Source organism: Phacochoerus africanus, chromosome 1 (assembly GCF_016906955.1).
Source record: "Phacochoerus africanus isolate WHEZ1 chromosome 1, ROS_Pafr_v1, whole genome shotgun sequence".
Taxonomy (NCBI): Eukaryota; Metazoa; Chordata; class Mammalia; order Artiodactyla; family Suidae; genus Phacochoerus; species Phacochoerus africanus.
Genome location: NC_062544.1, coordinates 143,826,414 through 143,847,893, shown reverse-complemented (window position 1 = coordinate 143,847,893; position 21,480 = coordinate 143,826,414). Strand labels below are relative to the sequence as shown.

The 21,480-nt window shown below is 36.0% G+C and overlaps 1 protein-coding gene across 1 annotated transcript in view; it reads right to left on the bottom strand.

Moving 5' to 3' along the window:
• GRM7 (glutamate metabotropic receptor 7) overlaps positions 1 to 21,480 on the bottom strand; it is an 832,554-nt gene that overhangs the window by 537,793 nt on the left and 273,281 nt on the right. The window contains exon 2 of the mRNA XM_047779652.1: positions 9,184 to 9,400. Within this exon, the coding sequence (XP_047635608.1) occupies positions 9,184 to 9,400 (217 nt within the window). The remainder of the gene's footprint in view (positions 1 to 9,183; positions 9,401 to 21,480) is intronic.

The following is a 21,480-nucleotide window of genomic DNA, read 5'->3' as shown; positions in this document are numbered from 1 at the left end:
TGATGCTGAAGATGATACAAGATATTGGAAATAAACAGGAGGCAAAGATGGATAACTTATAGGAAACACTGAGCAAAGAGATACAAGACATAAAACTTAAAGAAGAGATATAAAATACAATAACAAACAAAAAATTCGCTAGAAGCAGCTAACAGCAGAATACAGGAGGCAGAAGAACAAATAAGCAAGGTGGACAACAGATTAGTAGAAATCCCAGATGTGGAACAGAAAATAGAAAAAAGATTGCAAACCAATGAAGAGCGTCTCAGAGAACTCTGGGACAACATTAAATGCACCAACATCCTTATTATAGGGGTGCCAGAAGGAGAAGAGAGAGAGAAGGGGATGGAAAAAAATATTCCAAGAGATAATAGCCAAAAACTTCCCTAACATGGGAAAGGAACCACTCACTCAAATCCAGGAAGTGCAATGAGTACCATATAAAATAAACCCAAGGAGGAACACACCGAGACACATATTAATCAAACTGACCAAAATTAAGACAAAGATAAAATATTGAATGCAGCGAGGGAAAAGAAACAAATGACATACAAGGGAACCCCACTAAGGTTATTGTCTGATTTTTCAGCAGAAACTCTGCAGGCCAGAAGGGAGTGGCATGATATACTTAACATGATGAAAGGAAAAAACCTCCAACCAAGATTACTCCAAGGCTCTCATTCAGATTTGAAGGAGAAATCAAAAGCTTCACAGATAAGCAAAAGCTAAGAGAATTCAACAACACTAAACCAGCCTTCCAACAACTACTAAAGGATCTTCTCTAGGCAGAAAAGACAGCAACTGGATGAAGGCAGTCAAAAGGTACAAACTTTCAGTTATCAGATACATAAGTACTAGGCATGTAATATACAACATGCACAAATTCAATTATGCTATGTCCTAAAAATTCTAAGTTTTTGTCTCAATGATTTTCTTTCAGTTTTCTTTAATTCTGTATCTATATGAGATGATGGATGTCAATCTGTCCATCTTTTTTATTTATTTATTTTTTTGGATGCACTTGCAGCATATGGAAGTTCCCAGGCAAGGGACTGAATATAAGCCACAGCTGGGACCTACCTACACCACAGCAGCAGGGACAATGGATCCTTAACCTGCTGTGCCACAGTGATAACTCCTCTAAGTCAGTTCTTAATGCTGCCCACTTTAGACTTCCACAGTGCTGTACATCCATTATCTCTCAATAAAACAGGAAGAAAAAATATTTTAAAACAGGAGAGGATAATTAGATAGATTACAGTGATTACAATGACTAAATTTCATGATATTTATGTACAAGGTGTTACGGAACTACCAGAAGGTAAAAGCCAAGCAACTGAAGTAAAGTCTCTCTGGAGTAAGTAGAAAAGCATATATTTAAATTATTCCCGGTAACCTACAGAATCACTGGAGAAGCCAGGAGACCAAAGTCAAAAAATGAGTTGAGGAGTTCCCGTCGTGGAGCAATGGAAACTAATCTGGCTAGGAGCCATGAGGTTGCAGGTTCAGTCCCTGGCCTTGCTCAGTGGGTTATGGATCCAGTGTTGCCATGAGCTGTGGTGTAGGTTGCAGACCCAGCTCAGATCTGGCATTGATTTGGCTGCAGCGTAGGCCTGCAGCACAGCTCTGATTGGACCCCTAGCCTGGGAACCTCCATGTGCTGCAGGTGCAGCCCTAAAAACACAAAAGACCAAAAAAAAAAAAAGAATTGAAACAAAGAATCATGAGACTTTTATCAGAATCAAAGCTAAGAAAGTACCACAGAACCAAATCAGCAGGGGCACTGCAGCTGCTACTCTAGACAATGGGAAATTGGAGATCACACTATGTACGACTGCCAGCTCAGGCTGGGTACCACATCTACCCCTGGTACATGGATATCTCTGCTGCTGCTGTCCCCAAAATGGTTTTTCCATTGCTCTTGCTTCTTTGTGTCCTGAGCTCCTTATTCATTTATGGTGGCTATTTCTGGGTATGTCTGTTAGCCAAGACTGGGTTACATGGCTGTGTCCTAGCTTCAAGGGAGGCTGGGAGCATGAAGAGCTAGATTTTAGGTCTACAGTGATATGAAGACTCATTCACTCATCAAGACTTGTGCAACTGGTCACTCTCCATGAATTTATTCATGAGAGGGATTTTAAAATGTTGTGCTATTAAAAAAGACATATATACACATGTGATCTAAAATAGGGCCATGAAGTCAGAAAGAGTTTTTTTCAAGATATTAAGTTTTACAAAATTAAACTGCAGTTCGTTGGTAGTCTAGGCAGAAAGCAAGATATTAAGAAAGTCACAGAATATCCTGAAACCCAGAGAAAGACGACTGTCATGGGACAAGGCGTGTATGTATGGATGGGGGAGTTGAGGTGGGAAATAAAGATGACAGTCAGTGGATTGAGTGAGTTTGGCAATTAAATCAGACACCAGAGCAGAAAGGACCTATATGTCATGCTAGACATCTTTCACTTAATCCTCTGGGGTAAGGGAAACCAGGAAGAGAAAATACAATGACTTTATTTGTTTTTTTAGAAAGATTATCATCATAACTGAATGGAGGGGCTAGTCTGGAGGTATGCATAACTGTAGCTATGATCTTAGTGAATAAAATAGGGCTCAGAACTAAAGTAACTATAATGATAAAGGGGATATGGGGACATACCCAAGATGTGCTAACAAAGCAAGGATGAGTTAAAATCTCAAATGTGCTAACCAATGAGGGTCCAAAAAATAAAATATAATATAAAACTTTTCTCTTGAAGAGCTTATAGTTTACTTTTAAGCACAAGTGAAAACAAATGATATTATAAGAGTTCTTGTAATGTTGTGTTTTGAAATTAAATCCTTATCAAATACCTGAATTTAAACTGGGACCACAAAACATTAAGGACACATGCCATTCAGATATTAAAATATCTCTTAGTTTTCTACATTCACTATGATGATGTATCAGAGGCAAAAATACTGTAAAATCCTCAAGTTTAATGCAGAAACATAGATGGTGTTACTGTGCATGACAGCCTTGTTGCCTGGTACTGCTGGATATTTTTGTAGGGACAGTAATAGGGAAGAATGGACTGGATTCAGGGTGGAGATTGCTGTGAAAAACCAGAGCAAACAGATCTAATATACAAATTTTTGTGATCCATAAGTCACAAAATTTTATATCATAACAGCTTCTTCTACATGCTTTTTTTTTCCCCTAAAAGGCAAAGGGGAAAAAATACAACTTCTCCTTCCTTTTCTCTTTCCCATAACATAAATTTACTGAATGCCTTCTAAATACCAAAAATTGTGATAAGGGCACAAGGCAAAGTTCTTTACCTCATAGAGGCTACAGTAACATGGGGAAGATTGACAGAACACTCCTGGAACACGGGTATCTTTGCTGCTGCTATCGACAAAATGGATTTTCCATTGCTCCTGCTTCTTTGTGTCCCTAGCTGTTGATTCATCTACGGTGTGTATGTCTGATTTGCCAAGACTAGGTTAGATGGCTGTGTCCTTGCATCCATAAAGGAGAGAAGAGAAAAGCATTCTCTAATGAGAATAGAATTCCAAAATGAATAAATTCAACTTGTTCCTGAGGTCTAAATAGATGAAGAGCTGAATAACAGTTACTCTTTGTCGATTAATCTTCACCGAGCTTTTCTAATAAACAATATTTTATGTCAAGACAGAGTATTAGTTAAAAAGAAGTTGTAGAGTTTTTCTAATAATGATAATTACTTTATGAGGCAACAAAAATAACTATATTAAGTGCTTGGCATGAAATACCAAAAGGTAGTTCAAATATTCTTTCTGGTTTTGAAAAGTTGACACAACTCATGATACCATGGCAGTAACAAATCTCTACTATTTGTATCCTGTTGTGAAGCAGTGAACAAGGGATACTTCTGGAAATTGGAAAACTAAAAGAGTTACATGTGATGTCCTTACTCAAAATCCTTGACCAAAATTTTGTTCAAAAGATCTAGAATATATTATTACAGTATGCAATCATAAGCATTTATTTTGACCCTCACTTAGAAAAGGGAGTCTTTATGTCTAATTTATGCCAGTGAGTTTATTATGTTGACCTGCACTTTAAAGCACACTGGGAGTGAATATTCTCTCATTCTCTGTGATATTAAGCAATAAATTGCTCTTGTTGACATTGCATGTGCATCCATTCAAATAAACAGGGCAATTTATGCAGATATAAATATCTTACAAAAATCTCATCATCTGAGAAAATCATATTACAGTCCTCTCTGAAAATTCAACAAAGAACAGCATCCATGCATATTTAAATCTCCCATGACTGTACATGAGAGGAGAATTATTGAGGTTTCCTCTGACAGTTGAGAGAAACTGTACATAGCCTTTCATGTCCCAGACAAATTAGATGGCCTCCTGTGGAAGGATGGCTTCTTTTCTCTGATATCATTGATTTTTGGTTTGTTTGTTTTTTAGGGCCATACCTGTGGCATATGGAGGTTCCCAGGCTGGGGGTTGAATCAGAGCTACAGCTGCTGGTCTACATCACAGCCACAGCAATGCCAGCCACATCTGCAACCTACACCACAGCTCACAGCAACTCCACATTCTTAACACAACTGTGATAGGCCAGGGATCAAACCTGCGTCCTCATGGATTCTAGTTAAATTTGTTAACTACTGAGCCACGATGGGAACTCCCTGACATCATTTCTTCATTTGTTCTATCACAGTTTGGCAAACAAGGACTCACCCCATGTTCTATGACTATGTGTGTGGCGGAGACACTTTAGGCTCTAGTTTGCACATAGCCTTTGCTTCAGTACTTAAGCCTGGAGCATTTTAAAGGATGAAGCTCTTATATTTATAAAGAATAAAAATCACAATCTTCAAAGTCAAACTGTTTAGATAGAATGGAAGTAACTCCTTGGAGCCTGCCTAGCAGTACATAGAAACAACATCAAGCTTATGCTCATGCTCTCTCGAACACACACACCAAACATACATAGGAAAACTTGAATAGTTCACTTTCATTACTTGTTATGCTTCTTATATGATGGAAGAATATCATCAAGGACAGCAATTCTTCTATTTCATATACATATATATGTACATACACTATATGTATATATGTATTGTGTGTACATATATATATATACACATATACGTCCTTCAATTTATAACTGAATGTTAATATATCTGTCACTCCAGTTATGTTCAAACTTTCAAACTCAAGCAATTAGTTTGAAACTAATGATTCACAGGAAATTAATATGGAACATTTAGAATTAGATATTATGGGGTATTGTGTTCCACATACATGGTCTTATTTATTTTATCAACCTTATCATCCCCACATGAGGAATCTTAGGCTTGGAAAGTTCAATCATGTACCAAAAGTTGTACATCACAGAAGTGATGGAGCCCATTATTCAAATTCAGGATTTTATTTTTGTTTTATGTTTGTTTTTGCTTTTTAGGGCTATACCCATGGCACATGGAAGTTTCCAGGCAAGCGGTCAAATCAAATCTACAGCTGCCTATACCACAGCCACAGCAATGCAGGTTCCAAGCCATGTCTGTGAACTATACCACAGCTCATGGCAACACCAGATCCCTGACCTACTGAGTGAGACCAGGGATCCATCTTGCATCCTCATGGATACTAGCCAGATTCGTTTCCACTGAGCCACAATAGGAACTCCAAATTCAGGTCTTTTTGACACCCTAGCATTTGCTTATCCATAAGCCACACTGCCTCTCCTACATGTACACATGGGCCTTTATCTTTCTTAAGGATAAGGATCTAGAATCATCAAGCAAGGGAATGAAATAAACACTGAAAATTACCCTTGAAAATTCCCTAAAATCACCTTTGGGTTATTTGTGGTAGAGGCCTGCAGTTACAGCTCTGATTCAACCCCCAGCCTGGGAACTTCCATATCAGGATACTCATGACAGATAAAGCCCACAGAAACAACACTCACTGGAGAAATGATGGAATTATGTTTCCTACCTCAGGGTTTTTTTCTAAGTAATACACACAATGAGTAAGTAGACTTAGCATACAACGTTTCAATTATAAATTCCCTTCCTTTGGTTTATATCTTTTTTTTTTTTTTTTTTGAGGAAGGGTAGATAAGGAATTGAATACAAGGGTGTTTGTTAAGCACACAAGTGAATTCACTTAAATTGATTGCACTATGCATTATTCCAATGAAATTTATTATAAATACTATCATGATACTTATAGATGAATAATGGATCTATAAGACACTAACTGAACCCCAATGTTTTCTTGAATTTTTGCAGCTAGCTTTTTAGTTACTCTAACCTCAAATTCAAAGACTTCCAGGTTGAATGATTTTATCAGAATTGACTGCCAATAATACAATTTTATTTTTGAGCTGGGTCATTTCAGTGTACCATTAGCAAAAATTATGAGCCGGGGAGTTCAGACCGACTATGAGGATTTTCCTTTTTGAAGAGCCATTATACAGCAGACTCTGCTATTATAGTTTAAGTTTTAACCAAGTGACACCAAGAATAAACAACTATATGAAATGTACCACTAGCCTGTCTATAGAACACAGCATTTTATAAAAACAAATATTTGTCTTGCTCTTGTCCTTTAGTGAACAAATAAAATGATTTTGACCTTATGAACACTGGTCATTTTATAACAAAATGGGTAGTGCCCTTTGCTTTGTCCAGTACAAAGTTCAGTATTAAATTTGAGACCTACTTGCAGCAATTACATAGAGTAAGATGGTATTTGAACTTTATTTCTGAGTTTTACCTTACATTTTTTCAATATTTTCTCTTTATCTTGTCTTATCTATTGGCCACTATGCTCATATTTTAGAGATGTCTCTAAGGTTGCCTATAAATATTATTTTGATCACAACAGAAATCAAAGAAACAAAGGAAAAAATAAGCACAGAGTTATCAAAAATGTTTAGGTTTGGAATTTCTGTTGTGGCTCAGCAGAAATGAAACCAACTGGTATCCATGAGAAAGTGGGTTTGATCCCTGGCCTCGTCCAGTGGGTCAAGGATCAGGCATTGCCATAAGATGTGGTGTAGGTCACAGACACGGCTTGGATCCACTGTTGCTTTGGCTGTGGTAGAGGCCTGCAGTTACAGCTCTGATTCAACCCCCAGCCTGGGAACTTCCATATGCCGTGGGTACAGTCCTAAAAAAACAAAACAAAACAAAACAAAAAATGGTTAGGCCTTTCTTTAAAGATTCATGAATTTAGGTGTTAATGAGTCTTATACATCACAGCATGGAAGACACAGGACCAAAGTTAAAATTTCTTTCCTAATCAGAAAGTTTCTCACTGAATTACATCAGAAATATTTCCCTCAGAAACATAGCAGCTAGGACTACAGTAGTGACTCAGACAGACCCAATCTCTCTTAGAGTCTAGTGGGCAAGAGAGAAAACAACAACAAGAACAATGCTGACATTTGATAAGTATCGTGGTAGAACATTAGAAATACAAGGCCAAGCAGATAGTATCAAGGAAGTATTGTGGTTTTTTTTTTTTTTTGAAACCTAGAAATGGCATTTAGGATGAGACCTATACATAGATCTATTAAGTCAAAGATGTTAAGTATGAGAGTCTTTCAGTCAGAAGGAAGAGTGTACGAATGACCCAGTTCTCCAGTGAATTTTTGAAATTAAAGAAAAGGCAATGAGTAAAATAAATTAGGAGTTTGAATTAACATATACACACAACTACATATAAAATAGATAAAAAACAAAGACCTACCTATAGCACAGGGAACTATTCTCAGTATCTTTCAGAAAAGAATCTGAAAATATACATACATATATATATATATATATATATATATATATATATATACACACACACACACACATATAAATGTACACATAAATGTATATGTGTGTATGTATACATATATATATATTATACATATAAAACCATATCTATTTTCTGTATACCTGTAACTATCACAACATAGTAAGTCAAATTTACTTCAATTTTAAAAAAGCACAGGATTCATAGGCAAGTCCTGGCTCCCTTCTTTCAGCAGCATTACATGTCTGAGAATATCTGTAAACTGACAAATACTCGAAACCAGGTCGTCAGGTTTATGACATCTTTCTTCATGAAAAGAACTTCTGTTTCTATTCTATTGCTTGTTTGCTTTACATTTAGTTAACTAGTATGGTCAGTGACAATTCAGATAATATTCTTACCACCAAAACTGAGGACCTGACTTTTTAGAAATATCCAAGCACGTATTTTTAAAAAATGTATATTTACTAGATCCAATGGTTTCATATGGGAAAGACTACATATTTATCATCAGGATTCCTAAGTTTGAAGATTCTCATTTTTTTCAAAATCTGCCCAACGGAAGTCAGCTGGCCATATATTTAAACTCATTACCTCCATTTTTAGCTAAATAAACAAACATAAAAGAATCTTCTCAAAATGCTACCTAATAGAACTGTCATACTCAAAAACAATCTATAATTTCAAACACTATTTGTCTAAGTATATTCTATTGCCTAGATAATTTATTTAATTTCGTTTTGGCCAAGTCATTGAAAGCCCTTCAAAACAAAGCATCACTGTGATGGGGTTCTCATAGTTTAAATAATTTTCAGCACTTTGGAGAGAGGAAGAAAGGAAGGGTATGCATGGAGAGGCTCATTTAGCCACAGTTGCTCATGTTTCCACATACAGCCTATAATCCACACTATTATCCATTGCACAGAAGTCAGAAATCAACTTTAGGACATATTTTTTTTTCCCTCTCCGTTTCTTCCACTAATATTTTCCATTAATATTTTCAGAGAATTCAGTTTCATTGTTTTGAAAACATTCCCTTCAAAAACAACACAGAACTGTAATAAAGACCTTACAGATTTACTTCATAGGCAATGAGGGATGTCAGAGGAAAGATAGGGTGATTACCAATAGCGTTTGTTTAATAAAGATTGAAAGAACCCTACAAGCTGCAGACATCAGAAGCACAGGGAACTATATCTAGTCTCTTGGGACAGACCATAATGGAAAATATTATGAGAAATATATATGACTGGGGTGATACAAAATTGACTCAGCATTGTAAATCAACTATACCCTAATAAAATTAATTTAAATTTAAAAATATTTTAAAAATAAATAAAGAAGAGCGTCATCTTGATCATTGCCGTCTCTTCCTACCTGCCTCTTTGGAAATCTGCGTGAAGGATTCCACACCTTTCTCTCCATAACTTCCTTCGGATGCAAGAGTAGACACATAATTCCATCCTAAGGCCTTTACAATGTCTACCATGGCCTGGGCTTGGAAGGAGTCAGGTGGCACCACACGAGAGAAGAAGTCATAGCGCCGGTCATCACTTAACTCAGGTGCCGTTGATGCATAACTAATCTGGGGGATCTGAAAAGACAAGAAAGCACCACATGAGAGCACACCATCAGGATGTGAAAGAATCATTTATACTTATGGCAATTTACTTAAAATAAAAGACTTGTACTCCAAAGAGGAAGCACATTTTGCCAAACACCACACATAACCCAAATCCAACCGACTCCTTCTTGTGCCCTGGCCTTTTATTTTCTCCTCTTGGAGAATAGAATGAGGATGTAGTGGGAATTACATAGGTCATTGTGGTTAGGAGGAAAAAAAAAAAACTATATAACCATTCTGGATAATGTTGTAAATCATGCTTTCAGTATTATAACTTTATAGAAACTAAAGACACAACAGCCTAACTGGAGTGTGTATAGACATTAAGTCAACACATCTCATGAATATTGATAGATAACATCACCCATCTAATAATGATTGAGTCCAGACCTCTTGTGAGGACATATCCAAGCAAAATGCATGTATTATTTATTCTTCACAGGAGTATTATAAAGTAATTCAATAATACCTGTAGACCCGGGCAAGGGGGTTCCTGTCCTAACACTATTACTTCAATGGTTCTTGCACTTTGAAAGGACGTTCTCAAAGTTTTATAAGTTTCTATTCAAATGCTGAAAGAAGGCTGACAGTCCTGATTGGGGTGGAACCACATGGACTTCCAATTCCCACTTTTTTCCCTTTAGAGAACTCTCCAACCCTCTACTTCACATACAATTTTCTAGATGTCCCAAGGAGTTCTAGAACTTGTGCCTATAAGAATCCTCCTGTAGCAGGACTTTGGTTACAAGAGGGCAGCAGAACACATAGACAATGCCCCTTGGCTGGCGTGGTATTTATTTTGCTATTTATTTCTTGGTATCATGTAAGATTACACAACCTGAGTAGTCCCTCACATGATGATTTTAGTTAAATCAAATTATGCATATAGAACAAAGCCCGGAAAAAAAAGTTTACCTGGGACTACAAATACCCTAGGAGAAGACCTGAAGCACCCATAAGTGGGGAATGTAGTTTACAGTCTAACTTCAGGATCTCTAAACTAGTTACTTTTATAAATCACGGCCCCCTAGTTTGTTCTCTTAACACTAGTAGACTAGGCAGTAGACTATGATTGGCATGACTTATCTACCTGTAAGAATGACTAACTTCTAGAAAATTCTGTTTACGAACTCTCCCAGGACTTACCTCTGCTTTATTATAAGGATGTCTCATGTACCTACAAAACAGTTTTGATCATTACTCAGTAAAAGCCTGAAAGATGTCAAAGCTACATTTAAATTGATTCTTTAAGCCCTGAAAATTCTACTCAATATTAACCTATTTTATTCTTTTGAAGGCAGTTTTCCTAACATTTACACATATGGCATTGTTTAAAGCTTGTTACCACTGCTGTAAAGCTCACTCTTCCACCAACCCTTCTATGTTCACTTCACAGTTAAGTCTTATGTTCCTGGTAGGGGATGACCCCACCATTTTCCATGTAGCCCATCCCTAATGCAGTTCTGCTTTATGACCACCAGAGGCAGGCCCTCTGTTCCTGACTCAAATTCTAAAGCCTGTGTCAGGAGTCTTCCAATGAAATGTAGTAGAAATAAGATTTGGTGTTGAGAATTGAAGCCTGATATTTCTGTTCGTTAGCATTTACTTTGCTGAATATTTAACCTCACTGATTTGGTTACATTATTAATTAGTGTAAGATTGTTTCGAGGGGCAGGAATAACAAATGTGCATTGCTTGGCACGAGGTCTGGGACAGTGTGGCTATTTAATATATGGGATAATGACAATAAAATTAGAGAAAAGTATGTGTTTTCTTACTAAGTTTACCCATTCTCCACATTTGACTTCCCTACCTCTCTGTGACACATTAGCAAAAACATTTCCCCCACTGTTCTAAGAAAATGTTTACATATTCCTACCACTATTGCTTTAGGAATAATATCTACCAATTATTTAACTCTTTATCATGTGCCAAGAATGTTCTAAAAGTTTTATATTCATTATCTTATTTGTCAGTTAATATTCTTTGCTATACTAAATTATATTATTATTGAATCATTTTACATAAAAGGAAATTGATACTTGAAAGTAGAATATGACCTTGCCTCAGGTGACAAATTTGTAAGACAGAGCAATACTCAAGCCTGACACAGCCCTATACAAACTCCTGAACTCTTAACTATGATACTTTGATGAATCATTGTTAAAACATTTTAATAACAAGCATAGAAAAAACAAGGGAATGTCACAGAATACTGAAATTTAAGCTAATATATGTACACAGCACTGCAAGTAATTTTACAGGTTATTCTTAGAATACTGTCCAAACATTTTACTTAAATGCCTTATTAAACTTTACATAAATATGTGAATAGATTGAGTGCTCTATGTTTCATTTGTAGTTCAGGGGATATAAATTTTAGATGAAAAAATATCATCTGAATACAGGCTTTGGACAAAAAAATAAAAAGAAGGCAGGAGGGAGTGAGAGAAATACCTTTTCTTACAAGAAATGAAAAGGAAAGAAGCCAAGTATGGCAACACATTTCCATCAATTTCAACATGTGGAAATGTAAAATCTTCATGCTCTTGCACAAATGCCTTCCTGCCTAAATCCCTTTCTACCTTTGAACAGGTGCTAATAAAGATACATCCATCCCTCTTCTTAAATTTGCATTTGTGAAGAAATTTTACAACACCACCATTACAAAATGCCTCCAATGCAAATGCATTTTCTAAACTGTGCCCCAAATTTCAGTAATGAAAATCCTGGTGAAGCTGAATTTTCTTTCCTCACTGCCATGCACCCTTGGAAAGTGGCTTCTATTGGTGGTTTACCTAGTCCATTATAAATAAGAAACACCTACTGGTGGGTTAAGATTCATATGTCCCTTTTACAATCATGAACATATTCTATATTCAGTCATACTTATTTCTACATTATGCATCTAATGATGCTAGAGTAAGGAGTGAAAGGCCAAATAGATTTCATTTCTGAGATAAAAATATGGCTGTATAAGGAAATCCCCACCCCCCCCAGCAGTAAGAGACGAAGAACTGCAAGAATGTATGTAACCTATGAAATAGGCTGTGTATTTACTTAAATACCACTCTGCATATTTATTTAGCTTTTTTTTTCTTTTTCCTGTTTTTGGCAGTCTCATGGCATATAGAGTTCCCAGGCCAGGGATCAGAGCCAAACCACAGCTGTACCACAGGTGTGGCAAGGCCAGATCCTTTAACTGACTGTGCAGGATCACAAGGATCAAACCTGCACCCTGCGGCTGTAGAGATGCCACCAATCCTGTAGCCCCAGGGCAAGAACTCCTATTTACCTGTTTTTAAACTAACACTTAAGCCTACATGCTAATTATTTGTAGTGGCTATTATAATTAGTACCTAAAACTGATCTCTAGTGAATAACAGACACACTCAACTTGATCTCTAGCTCTACTTTCTTTTTCTGCTACTGAAACTCTGTCCCCCTTGACAGGCTCCTTCAGAAATGCAGAATTATTTTTTGATGGAGACAATTTAGTGTAATCAGACTTCTGCTATTTAAAAATAAGTGTTCCATCTCTCTTTGAGTTTTCCTTTCTCCATTTTAAAAACCAAAAACACTTTTCATCTTTGTCAGAGGATTAAATTTCCATCTCATTTTATTTTGTTACTCTACAAAAATTTGCTTATCCCGCAAAAAATGGTTCTGTTAGTGATGAGTTTCAAATAGGGTTAAAAACATCTATAACCTATTGTGTTTGTTTAGAATGAGTTTGTGATTTTTCTTACCAAATTAAAAAAAAAACATATCGGTTATGAAAAATAGAGAAACAATGGAGTTCTCGTCATGCCTCAGCATAAAGGACTCTGACTAGTATCCATGAGGATGCAAGTTGGATCCCTGCTCACCCAGTGGGTTAAGGATACAGTGCTGCCCTGAGCTGTGGCGTAGGTCATAGAAGCGGATTGGATCTGATGTTGTTGTAGCTGTGATGTAGGCCAGCGGCTACAACTCCAATTCAACCCCTAGCCTGGGTACCTCCATATGCCACTGGTATGGTCCTAAAGAGACCAAAAAAAAAAAAAGAGAGAAAAAGAAAAATAGAGAAACAAGAAAAGGACTTTAATGCCTTGATTACTGTTAACATCTTCTATATCTATTTATCATTTGTGTGTGTGTAATATGGTAAACACATATATATTTTCAATTATAGAAACTTGAATCTTAATCTCTTCTTCCCTTCCTTTCCCCTGCCACTTTTCACTTTTTCTCTCTTTCTGGTTGCATTCTTCTAAGCTAGTACTAACCTAAACCCAACATTTACGGTTAAATATTTAAACATTTTTTAAGCTTCTACTACCATTAGAAGAAAAAAATCCCCAGCGCTAATTCAAGTGTATGTAGATATTTATGAGTATCTTCTTAGATTATTGTCCAAGCCCCTCCTCTCACCAAAATGATAGAAATATTTTGATATTTACAATGAAATATGTCCCTATATGGAAATTACTTGGGGATCTTTTATAAGGTAGATAAGCAACCTATATTTTTTTTCCCCAAATGTTTAACTTCTGGACCAAGCACCATATGTTAAGTAATTTCTCATTCATTACTGTGAGGAAAAATCATCTCTTATCATATATTCAATTTTTAAATATTACTGGCTTATAGACTTTGAAAAATTTGTGGTTTCCAAAGGAGACAGGCTGGGGTTGGGGGATGGGACAGGGCTAAGGTTTGGGATGGAAATGCTAAAAAACTGGGTCGTGGTGATAGTTGTACAACTATAAATGTAATAAAATTCATTGAGTTGAAACATTTTTTACATACCCTTGAATCTTTGGAGCATATTCTGCACTATTTGACTTTCCTGTTTTTTTAGTCATATAACAGTGTTTTACTATTTAGTTCTTATAAACTTAGAATATTTTAAGGCTGTATTACTTGGAACATATTCTCTCTTCATTACAGTTCTTTTAAAAATGACCATGGGTAATCATACGTTTTTAAAGTTCAGCATAATTTTCAAGTTTACAATTTTTTGTTAAGATTTTCAATATAATTACATTATATTTTAAGTTAATTTGGGAAAATTTGATACATTTACAACATTTTATTTGATACATTTACAACATTTTATTTTATGGGAAAATATCTATTTTATCTATTTCATAATTTATTATTTTCTCTTAGTAAAATTTTATAGTGTTCTTCAAATAGGCCGTGCATATCATTAACTTTCTATGTAATTGTTATTTTTATTGAATTATAAATGATATAAAATTTCCATTTACTTTTATTTATTATTTACATATAGGAATCAATTATTATATATTAGTCTATGACTTACACCCTTATTAAAATTCTTATTAGTTCTAACAGCTTTTGATGTATTTTCTTGGGATTTCCAGGTAATCAAGACATACTAAAATAATTCATTTAGCTTTCTTTTCTAATTATATCACCTATAATTTCTAAGAAAATAAGAATGATAGTGGTGAAAATAGCTTTCATTTTTACTATTTCTCAAGAGTGAGGACTTAAAACTAACTAGTGTTTATTCTCAAAAAATGTATTGTTAAAGTTTCCATCGTGGCTCAGTGGAAACAAATCTGACTAGTATCCATGAGGATGCAGGTTCAAACCTGGCCTTGCTCAGTGGGTTAAGAATCCCATGTTGCCATGAGCTGTGGTATATGTAGCAGACATGGCTTGGATCTGGCATTGCTATCGTGTAGGCTAGCAGCTACAGCTCAGATTTTATCCCAAGCCTGACCCCTCCATATGCCACAGGAGTGGCCCTAAAAATGAAAAAAAATGTATTGTCAAATGAAGAATTAAGATTATCAGTTAACATTTTATTTGGCCAAAATTAAATCAGACCTAGAATATAAGATTAACATTCAGAAATAAGTTGCATTTCTGTATACTAACAATGAAATATTAGAAAAGGAATACAAAAATACAATACCTTTTAAAATTGTACCCCAAAAACACAAATACCTGGGAATAAAACTGACTAAGGATGTAGGCTTATATGCTGAGAACTATAAAACATTAATCAAGGAAATTAAAGATGTTGTAAAGAAATGGAAAGATATTCCATGTTCCTGGGTTGGAAAAATTAATATTGCAAAAATGGCCATACTACCCAAAGCAATCTATAGCATCAATGCAACCCCTATCAAATTACCCATGACATTTTTGACAGAACTAGAACAAACAATCCGAAAACTTATATGGAACCACAAAAAACCCAGAATTGCCAAAGCAATTCTGAGGAACAAAAATAAAGCAGGGGGCATAACTCTCCCAGACTTCAGGCAATATTACAAAGCCACAGTAATCAAGAAAGTGTGGTACTGGTGCCAAAATAGACATACAGACCAATGGAACAGAATAGAGATCCCAGAAACAAACCCAGACACCTATGGTCAATTAATCTTTGACAAAGGGGTCAAGAACATAAAATGGGGAAAAGACAGTCTTCTCAGCAAGTATTGTTGGGAAACCTGGACAGCTGCATGCAAATCAATGAAACTAGAACACACCCTCACACCATGCACCAAAATAAACTCAAAAAGGCTGAAAGATTTAAATATAAGACAACACACCATCAACTCCTGGAAGAGAATATAGGCAAAACTTGCTCGACATCAACCTTATGAATATTTTCTCAGGTCAGTCTCCCAAAGCAACAGAAATGAAAGCAAAAATAAACCAATGGGACCTAATCAAATGTACAAGTTTTGCACAGCTAAGGAAACCAAAAAGAAAACAAAAAGACAATTTACAGAATGGGAGAAAATAGTTTCAAATGATACAACTTACAAGGGCTTAGTCTCTAGAATATACAAGCAACTTACATACTCAACAGCAAAAAAGCCAACAACCCAATGGAAAAATGGGCAAAAGACCTGAATAGACATTTCTCCAAGGAAGATGTACAGATGGCCAACAAGCACATGAAAAAATGCTCAACATTGCTGATTATAACAGAAATGCAAATCAAAACTACCATGAGATAACACCTCACACCAGTCAGAATGGCCATCAATAATAAGTCCAGAAATAAAAAATTCTGGAGGGGGTGTGGAGTAAAGTAAAGTAAAAAAAAAAATCCCTCCTGCATTGTTGGTGGGAATGTAAGCTGGTACAACCACTATGGAGATCAGTATGGAGATACCTTAGAAATCTATACATAGAACTACCATTTGGCCCAGCAACCCCACTCTTGGGCATATACCTGGACAAAACTTTCCTTGAAAAAGACACATGCACTCACATGTTCATTGCAGCACTAGTCACAATAGCCAAGACAGGGAAACACCCAAATGTCCATCAACAGATGATTGGATTGGATAGAAGTGGTCTATGTACACAATGGAATACTACTCAGCCATAAAAAAGAACAGAATAATGCATGCTATTTGTGGCAACATGGATGGGACTAGAGACTCTCATACTGAATGAAGCAAGTCAGAAAGAGAAAGACAAATACCATATGATATAACTTATATCTGGAATCTAAGATATGGCACAAAGGAAACTTTCCACAGAAAAGAAAATCACAGACTTGGAGAACAGACTTGTGGTTTCCAAGGGGGGGATGGAGGGAGTGGGGTGGTTTGGGAGCTTGGGGTTAACAGATACAAACCATTGCCTTTGGAATGGATGAGCAAGGAGATCCTGCTGTGTAGCACTGGGAACTATGTCTAGTCACTTATGATGGAGCATGATAACGTGTGAAAATAGAATGTGTGCATGTATGTGTAACTGGGTCACCATGCTGTACAGTAGAACATTCACAGAACACTGTAAACCAGCTATAACAGAAAAAATAAGTCATTGTATACAAAAACAATAAAATAAAATAGGTAACCAACAAGGACCTAGTGTACATTACAGAGAACTCTACTCAATATTCCGTAATGACATACATGGCAAAAGAATCTGAAAAAGAAAAGATAAATGTATACATACAACTGATTCATTTTACCATACACCTAAAACTAACATAACACTAAAAATCAAGCATACTCCAATAAAATTTTTAAAATACATAAATTAAATAAATAAATTCTATCCAATCACTATGAGGCACTTAAGGCTCTTCCTTAACCTTTCTAACGTTTGTTCTAGAAAGCTGGAAGTATGGGAATGTCAATTGATGAGTTCTTGAGTGCTAGTTTTCTTAAGTAACAAGTGTCATAATTGTTATTAAAAATATAATGTTTAATATGTTTATTGTACTTATCTTTCCTGGAGAATATTTACCCACATGGATGGCAAGGACCTTGTTCATCATTTCATCATAAATGGATGACACTACATTGGGTATAGAATACACACCTGATCATCATTTGTTGAAATCCAGCAAAGCTATGAATAGAATAATCCTAAGGGAATAGAGACCCTCAGGCAGGGTTGGTGTGGCCAGAGGGAACCGCAGCCTTTGGGAGTTAACCCTGCCCTGGTCAGGGTTCTGATGGGAAGCTCAAGTCACCAGAGCAAACACTTTTCTCACTCTTTCTTTTCTCTGGCATGTCTTCCTCTGGGATATCCTTCTTCATCATGGAATGTAGGGTAAGCTGACAATAGATGGGGTTCAAAGGTCTAAGAAGTAATTTAGGGAAGTGTTTAATGTTTTCTTATTTTGTTGTTGTTGTTGTTGTTGTTTTGTTTGTTTCCTTCTTAGGCCTGAGACCTGACAACTCCAAGCAACATGTACCCCAGTGCCCAGAGTTCAGACTAACTCTGCAAGAAAAACATTGGTTTATTATTTTAAATAGGGATTCTCTCCTGTCAGAATCCCTATTTAGCTTTTCTCCCTGCTGGAAGCAGTTTGGCTCTCAGATTCAAGAATAAATTAGTGTTTGGCATCCTATGTCCTTGGTTCTAGTTAACCACCTTTGCTTTTTGTTAACATTGCCATTATCAAATCAAAATAGAAAGAAGGAAAAAAAGGAATATATTAAACAAAGCTATAAAAAATAATCCTATGTCACTTCTAATATATGTAAAATCAAATGCTATGAGTATGTCAGGCACTTTTACTTACCAAGCATTGACAAGAGAAAATTAAATTTAATTTTATCCCATAATCACTATAAAGGCTAAGAGACTCCATGGGCTTGGAGATACAGCCCTTTAGGCATCATCTTAGTGTCAACATCTGTCAAAAATAACAGAAAACCCAAGTTGGGATATGGACTAGATTACAAAAGTATAAATATGTTAAAAATCCAAATTGCTACCACTATTTTAACACAAACTTGACTGTCATCAAAAATAAATTCTTAAATATTTATAAAGATGAAGGAACTATTTCATTTATGTAGGAAAAAAATGAAATATCTGAAATTAGCTTCATATGTTTTGATTTCTTCCTCTTTATAAGAGCAGTGCCTATAACAAAGTCAGTCACCTGGGAATGTCTTTATTTTTGGAAAGGTAAATGAGGTTTACAGTTGCACATTCCTGGAGAATTTGCACAGCCAAGAAATGCAATACAAATGTCCTAACAGTTGTTCCAGAGGGCAGTTTCCACAAAACTTATAAAAGGCAATTTTTGGAAGTATCATGAGCAATTAAGATAATGCTTCAGTGTACCTGTTGAGATATTAATGAACTCCCAGTGGGGCATTATTAAGTTCACAGTTAGTTGTAATTTCACTTTTAGTTCTTATTAAGTTTTATTGATATGGATCCCCCAAAAAGGGAAAATGGTCAAATAACCTTCTCAGGCTCATTCTTTGAAGCGTCACTCTCTATGATTTATACATATTTTTCTCCTAGATAACATGTCTGCTCATCTTAGAATGGTTGGATTTGTTTCTGATTTTGATAGTATTTATTTATTTCAAAGTACTGATGAATGACTAATAATTTTGAATTTGTTTAATGTCTGGAATTTCACTCAACTTTAAATTGCTCATGACAAAGATTACCATCAGATATTTCAATTCTTTTCCCCTCACCTTTCATTTCTTGAACTGCATGACACCACATACTTCCAACATTCTGTAATTGGCACTAAGCATTGTCTTAGAACCAAGTAATTTTATGTATGGAATGCAAGTCAAATTTGTCTAGTATATATTTCAAAGAATGTTACCTGTTGTTTTTATTACTATTGCTTTATCAAATCTCTCTATACACCAGGCTTGCGGGTATGCAATACTTTACATACACAATCTCATAAATTTTTGCAACAACCCACAAGACATACATATATTATTGTCAGGAATATTCATGGTTTTGCCTTCCTCATGTCTGAGTTCTTGCATTTTATCTAGATATGGGTCTAATGCAGGATCCAGATATTGGTGTGTGACACATCTGGCAGATCAGAACACAGAATTCCTCTAGCTGCATGAATGACTCAAGGGGAATAACATGACCTGATCCAGACCAAGGTGAACAGGTAGGATGCAATATCCAGGTGGGGTTGGAATTCATGCACAGAACAAACTTTTTTCTTACTGAAATGTCTGAGAGGAATCAATATAAAGCAGTGGTTACTGATGATAATGAAGATAAAGATGATGATGATGATTTTTCCAGGGGAAGGGAGGGAAACCTAAATATCTTTCACATCTCACAGTCGGCATATGTTAGAAACAGGACTGGAGATAAAACTTGTCTCTCCCCACTTCTTATGAAACTTAGAAAATGAGAAGAAAGCTATAATTTTGGGGTGGTCTAAATCAGCCAAAATAGTAATATATGTATCTGCCATCAAGTGAGACAAACTCTGCAAGATTATTTCTCAATCCTCAAAATGAGGTTAGTCACTTGAGCTCCACTTATGCCACAGGGCAAACATAGGATATTTACAAAAGGAAAACCACACACACCATAGTTACACAGAGTTTTGTCCAGTGCTACTTTCCTAGATGAGAATCCTGGTTAAAAGTGTGTGAGGGGTTGCCTAAGTGTATGCAGTATGTAAATAGGCTTTCTGAGGCCTTCTGTAGACTATAGAAATACCTCTACTTCTACCTCCATAGCATAAAATGACGATGTACAGAGTGAAATTTCCTTTCCAACATGGCACCACAGAAATCATCTGCATACACCTTAGCAAGCAAATGGAGAAAAGGGTGGGAATAATTTTATGACTTTTCAGAGTTTTTCCTCACCCTTCATGTCTATAAATTATCCCTGTCCCTTATCCCTTTAAACTATCTACTAATAAACAAAATGTAACCAAAGTAAGGATTCATTTGAACATTTCCCAGTATATTAGAAATGATCTTAGATGTCTTTCAGGCTCTGAGGGACAGATTCTCATATGTAGAGGTTTGATTTGTCAGACACTAAAGGCTGACTTTTAAAGTGTTTCACTAACACGATACATGTCAAGTCTCTGTAAAGTAGCATCTCTTGACCTCAGCACTACAGACACCTGAGGTCAGATAATTCTTGGTGTCATAGGGAGAATGCACTTTGTGTGCAATGTAAGATATTTAGAGGCATCCCTGACCTCTGTCACTAGATATCAGTAACATATAGTACAGTTGTCATAATCCAAAAAATTACGCAGACACTATACAGTATTCCCGTGGTGGCGGCAGGAGGTGGGAGGGCAGGGAGGCAGTTCAAAATCACCTTGGTTGAGAACCATTGAAATAAAGGTCTATCAGTGCAAAAGGACAACTCTAGTCATAAAAACATGGTCACAGAGTGAAAATAAAAGGCAGTATTTTGACAGACTTGTGGCTTTCTATACCTTATCTATTTTATTTCCACCTACCATTCTTTCCCAATTATCAAAGCGCTTCTTTCCCAACCACTTTCACTCATTTGGTCTCTCCGTAAAGAGCATAAATGACAATGCTGCCACAGGGCTGAGTGCCACAATACAGAGAAGCAGCCAGGAAATTCTTAAAGCGAAGAAAGTTTTTCAGGGGAGAATGAAATTAGATCCAACCTTGCATTCTCTCTGAGAAATATGGCCACTTTTCTAAGTAGATTACAGTTAAAATATATGTGTAGATAGATAGATAGATATAGACTATTAAGGATGGTTGAAAATGGAGTGTTAGAGTTGAGCACTATAGCAAAAAATACGCTATATTCTATGT